General features: G+C 39.8%; 1 protein-coding gene across 2 annotated transcripts in view; it reads left to right on the plus strand.

Annotated features, from left to right (window-relative positions):
* The window catches only part of LOC109484824 (E3 ubiquitin-protein ligase rnf213-alpha-like), a 17751-nt gene extending 11668 nt beyond the window's left edge, over positions 1 to 6083 (plus strand). For both annotated transcript variants that reach the window (XM_019788181.1, XM_019788182.1), the window contains exons 6-11: positions 199 to 410; positions 1398 to 1705; positions 2093 to 2340; positions 4500 to 4718; positions 5630 to 5840; positions 5938 to 6083. In XM_019788181.1, coding sequence (XP_019643740.1) covers positions 199 to 410; positions 1398 to 1705; positions 2093 to 2340; positions 4500 to 4718; positions 5630 to 5840; positions 5938 to 6003 — 1264 coding nt within the window. In that variant the 3' untranslated portion in view covers positions 6004 to 6083. The remainder of the gene's footprint in view (positions 1 to 198; positions 411 to 1397; positions 1706 to 2092; positions 2341 to 4499; positions 4719 to 5629; positions 5841 to 5937) is intronic.
* Positions 6084 to 6402: the final 319 nt, after the last annotated feature.

The following is a 6402-nucleotide window of genomic DNA, read 5'->3' on the forward strand; positions in this document are numbered from 1 at the left end:
TTATCATACATTATGCAAAAATTCAATTAGACAATAAGATTTGTCTTAAGTACCATATATTTTTCAAAGGATGCTCAGAGAGAATGTGAAAGAGCAAGAAGCCTACAAGAGTCTACAACAACTTTTAGCCTTCCCTCTATATCAAATAGACAGCATATTTGACCCTGTAACACTAACTAATTTATGTTTTCTCTTCAGCAAAACCAACGACTTTTTGGTGCTCGAGGGACAAAAGGCGGTGTCTGCGGACAAGGTTGTCGGAAAGGCTGTGGAGTACAAGTATGCTGTTGTAAATGATAAAGCAAAAGGGAAAAACCATGTACAGTGGGAGTTCATTCACCGATGGGTATCACATGGGATGATCACAAACCGCTGTCTGCTCATTCCAAAAGATCGCGCTAATCCTGGAGGTGGGTAATTCAGTAAAATTGTTTTTTTATCCGTGTTACTTTCCTGTGCAGTCTCTCTCAACGTACATACTAATACATAATACATAATGTATAAAGTGACGACTACAAAAATAACAGTCATTATTACCTCAATGAAAAATGGAGGTATTGTTTTTGGCGTGTGTGTGTGTGTGTGTGTTTCCGCAACTTCGTAATCAGCATAACTTCAAAACGTCTTTATGGATTGTGATGATATTTGGTATGTTGGTAAGTCTTAGGAAGACAAAGGTCAAGGTCGAATGTGGGCCTCCTACTGCAGCAGAATTTCCAGTTTTTCTATCTCTTGTCCTGAACATGCTATGGTCTTGACTTTTTGGTGACAGATAGCTTTTCCTGTCAGGAATAAGTGGTGTGGGTTTGGTCCCCCTACCAGCTTGTTCTGGAACCGAAGAGGTTTTTCTGGCGAAATCTTTTAAAGTCGATTAGTCCAGATAGGAACGTATTTTCATCATTTTTGGTATGTAGGTAGCTGAGAGAGATGTACATATTCTTAATTAAATGCAAATGAAGTCTTAATTTGCATAATTAAGGAAAAAATTCTATATTACTACAGTGTCTATGATAGTACTTTTATACATGTAATCTATTTAGACTATGCAGATGGAACATCAACAGACCAACTATGCAAATGATGACCTAATTTGCATAATTAATGTGAAAATGCTGTAATACCTTTTTGAAGAATGATGGGAATTTTATACCTTGTGACATGTATAAGTTACCATCATTATGCATATATCATCTTAATGTAGAGGTAATTTGCATATTTCATGAGGAAATGTTAGAATGAAGGAAAGGGGTTTCAAACGCAAAATATTGTAATTTAAATGTATTTATGAAACAGTAAAAATATTTACAAAACTCATATATTTCATGGAGGTATGAGATCTCCAAATTCTTGTTTAGCTTTTAGAAAAATATTTTCTAATTGTGATTTCTCAATAAAAGGTGTCTGGCACCAGTACAATGACTTCATGCTGCCCGAGGAGAGCACAGGTCGAGTGATCTTCAACAGGGTAAAGAAGGCTTTTGGGTTGGATAGAGCTGGGCTGATTGAGGCTAAAACTGTAGCGATTCAAATGTGGCTTCCTAAATGGCGCGGCCTCTACAGTGGAGACGACGCTCGTCACGACGGGAAGGCATCGGACGCCTTGTCGCAGATTGACGACGTCACTCGTGGAATAGGAGGGAACTTGATAATCGTACAAAACACACAACCGGAAGTTTGGGACCCCTACGGATTCAACGTGAATAAAGTATGTCAAAGTACTTCTAATTCTGTCCTTGCAGATAAATGACCTGTTGATGTGTTTGAAATCAGTACGGATACTGTAATTCCACTGTTGTTAGGACCTGGTCAGTAGGGTATGGTCGCCTCATCATACATAAAAGGCTATGAAAGATTCTTGTCGACTATTAGTTTTGTCACAGTATGCTTGAAAACGTAAGGCATAAAAAATGTACGATGGTCTACGGTGGCTATGACCATGTCATCATTTCTGCAAAACTTATGTTGATGGCTCTTCTGTGTTGCATGATAGATTTTTTTTGAAATATGAATATACGGAGGAGGCATTAGTACTTACATTTTGTAATATCGTATTGTAATGTCATTTGCACTCCCATTTCGTAATTTGTAACAGGTCATCGAAGCCTACGTGTCGAGAAAATTGGACACATTTCACCTGGCGTCGGAAGAAAAGCAATGCCCAACTGATCGCCTGGTGTCCGCCCTAGCCATCACTTACCTGATACGGAAGTTTGGCATCAAGCTCTGTAAAGAGAGAGAGGAAGTTCTCTTTGAAGCCTTATCACTGACAGTAGATGTAGAGAAGATGACGTGCCAGGGACTGAAGGAAGTATTCGCCCACTTCGAACCGGATTACATCAGGTAAATTAAGTGAATGAGTCCGTTGTGCTTCACAGATATACAGGCACACACATACGCACACACACACACACACACACACACACACACACACACACACACACACACACACACACACACACACACACACACACTTACACACTTACACTCACTCACACACACACACACACACACACACACACACACACACACACACACACACACACACACACACACACACACACACACACACACACACACAACACTCACACACACACACACACACACGCACACTCACACACACACACGAACACTCACTCACACACACACACACACACACACACACACACAAACACTCACACGCACACTCACACACACACACACACGAACACTCACTCACACACACACGAACACACACACACACACACGCACACTCACACACACTCACACACACAGACACACACACGAACACTCACACACACACACGAACACTCACTCACACACACACACACACACACACACACACACAAACACACACTCACACACACAAACACACACACACACACACACTCACACACTCACACTAACACTCACACACACACACACACTCACACACACACACACACACACACACACACACACACACACACACACACACAGAGACAGACACACACACGCACTCACACACACACACAGACACACACATTTACACACACATTTACACACACGCACACACACACACACACACACACATACACATACACGGAGATACATACAGGTACACACACGCACAAACACACACACACACACACACAGACACACTTATACACACACAGACACACACAGACACACGCACACACAAACATACACGCACACATACACGCATGCACACACACACACACACACACACAAACACGCACGCACGCACGCACACACACACTCCCATACATATACAAAAGCGGAAGGATTTCTCTCCCTCCCTTTCTCTCGAAACACACTTACTTATACTTCGAGAGAGGGAGAGAGATCCCTTCGTGTTTGTATATGTATGGGGGTGTGTCCGTTTGTGTGTGTGTGTGCGTGTTTGTGTCTCAGTGTGTGTGTTTCTGTTTTTTATTTACGAAATGAGGTAACGCTAGCCATATTGGGATAAAATGCCGCTAAATGTATCACAAATGAGTAATTGAATTTTGAGTCAGATATTTACCTCCATTAAATCACCTCCATTAATGCTGCGAATACCATTATGTCTGTCATTCCGTTTGTCTGTTGGTTAACAAGATAACTCCAGAACGCCTGGATGGATTGGTTTTATACTTGGTGTGTCGGTAGGGTGTGCCCAAAACTGGAAAGGATGAGATTTTGGGCTCCCTAGTGGCTCCTCTTGGCACTGTAGCGGAAATTCCGGTTTTGATATCTTGTGATCTGCTAGGACCATGAATTTTCATGGTAGGTAGCTCTTGTGCTCGGGAACAAGTCGCGTGAGTTAAGGCCCCCTAGCAGCTTGTTCTCAAACTGCAGGACGGTTGTTTAAAAAACTTAAAGATAACGCGATAATCCGGGATAACAAAAAAAACAACGGTGGTGGATCGTCGTGAATTTCGGTTAGCAATTAGCTTAAAGTAAGTAATGCTTGACTTGATTAAATTACAATTATGCAATTCAGGATTGAATTTACACAATTAATGAGGAATGAAAATTTGCTGTGGTAGGGCTATAAAACGCTTGTGACATATGTAAGTGAGAACGGCAGGAACATGGGCAGATAAATGAAGACTTAATTTGCATAATTAATGGAAAATTGCAACAGTTTTATAGTTGTAACTGCTGGGGATTTGATACTTTAATTTGCATAATCACTGAGAAATTAGTCTCTAGCTTTCATGTAAGCAACAATATCATCTTGTCCATGCCAAATGATAAGGATTTCAACATTGTGTTGCATGTTACCATGTAGGGCCAATGTGAATATTTTGGATAGAAATTATGCTAATGAGCAAGATTGTAAGCCATTTACATCCCCATGCATAAAATTTACAAATTACAAAAACATTAAACATTTAATGGAGGTATGCAATCATTTTCGAAGAGAGGCCGATTTCTCATGAAATGTTGCCATAGTGGAATTGCGTTCACCAAATGATTTTATATTTATAAATAACACCTGCTTTGTTTATCCACAGGGAGCTGCCCACGGCTATACAATCTCTCATCAATGGCGCCTTGCTTCAGGCGAATCCAACTCCAAAGTGGCTGTTGGCCATCCCAATCTACCATTTCTTAAGAGGCGACTCACAGCCCTTTGAACAGCGTACTGAAGACGCCAGGGTTGGCAGCGCTGCGTGGTTCGGCTTGGGAGGAATCAATTTTGACAAACTGAAGACAAACGCGAAGTGGTGCAGGTATGAACAATAAAAAATCCAACAGCAGTTAGAAGATCTCACATCGCCGTGAAATATTGCAAGTTTTTGTTAATTTTTTGTTTAATTGGGCATTTCATTACTTGTGCAAAATGTTTTAATTAGCTTTAATCAGTATGTCCATTGATGGAATTACCGGGTTCATATATTCTACGTGTGAAAGTCACATTTATTGCCATTATTCATTTCAATATGAAAATGATGTCCATGTCCATAGTTTTAATTAGGGATGTTGAATTTTTATTATCATATAACCGGACGACGTCGACAAATAAAAAGCTTCCATTTCTCATCGGTTATCAGCAGGCCGTAACATTATAAGTGGTGAATAATGAAAAAAAGTGGCCGGTAATTAGAACCATTATGCAGAGGACAGGACACTTACAGTACTGTATATTAGGACGTGTAGTGTTTATCTTTTAAACAACGAGTTATACTTTATCATGAAAGTTCAACTGTGTTGGTAGAAACCATAGTAAACGTTGAACTTTATTCCAACTCACAATATTACAGAGATCAATGTAAATGAAGACTTAATTTGCATAATTAATGAGAAAATCTTAATTATTAAACAATTATGTAATGATAACTGCCTGAAGTTTCATACTTGTGGTATTTGAAAGTTTAGTGAAGGTGGACACCATTAAACATAGTGTCTTCAAATCAGGACCTCATTTGCATAATTTATGAGGAAATAGTAGATGGCATTGTTTGCTAATATAGGTCTTTCTGTTGAGATTATGATAAACTGATATAATTCATGAAAATGAGGATCCTATTTGCACAATCAGGGGGGAAGAATTTTTAATTTGTTAGTCATAACGATTTGCTTCATTTGGCGAAGGTATGAGATCGGGGAACTAGTTTTAACATGCTTTCTCGATCAATCACAGGCCGTCCATAAAAGACTTCCTCAACAATATCAGCGATTTGCTGCGTTGCGATCCCCTGCTATGGAGGACAGTTGCTGCAGTTCTTGAATTGAAGGAACTTGAAGCAGTCTGCGGAACGAGAATTTTTACGCCTTCGGAATCAATCGCCGCCCTTGGCTTAACCATTCGACGACAAGCAAGTCGTGGGCATTTACCGACGTCTGACCAACAGGTACGTCAGTTTTGATTATTAAGATTAATCGTTCATTCATGTTTGTAGTGAAATTCACTACTATGTATATTTTCACGTTTTTTTAAATTTTTATTAGGCCGCTTGTCGGACAATGGAACAGATTGCTGTCCAGTGTAGTGAGGAGTCTTTCTGGATCATGTAAGTGAAGCGTTTCTAAAACATGTGCACACGTACACACGTGCATACAGCCTCACAGGCACAACACATACACATCGCATAAATACACACACACACACACATACATACAGACACACACATACATATATACACACAGATACACCATGAGAAACACACACACACACACACACGAACACACACGTCACAACACACACACACACACACTGACGTCAACACAGTCACACCCTCATTTACACACATGAATTATATATAAACTAGATTTCCGAGATCTCATACCTCCATGAAATATGATCTTGATATGTAAATGTAAATTTCTTCTTAAATTGTTCAAATGACCTCTGCATTAACATGATATATGCATCGTGATGTATGTTAACTTTTGATTAACTTACAGATGTCCCAA

Source organism: Branchiostoma belcheri, unplaced genomic scaffold (genome assembly GCF_001625305.1).
Source record: "Branchiostoma belcheri isolate BF01 breed outbred unplaced genomic scaffold, Haploidv18h27 scaffold70, whole genome shotgun sequence".
Taxonomy (NCBI): domain Eukaryota; kingdom Metazoa; phylum Chordata; class Leptocardii; order Amphioxiformes; family Branchiostomatidae; genus Branchiostoma; species Branchiostoma belcheri.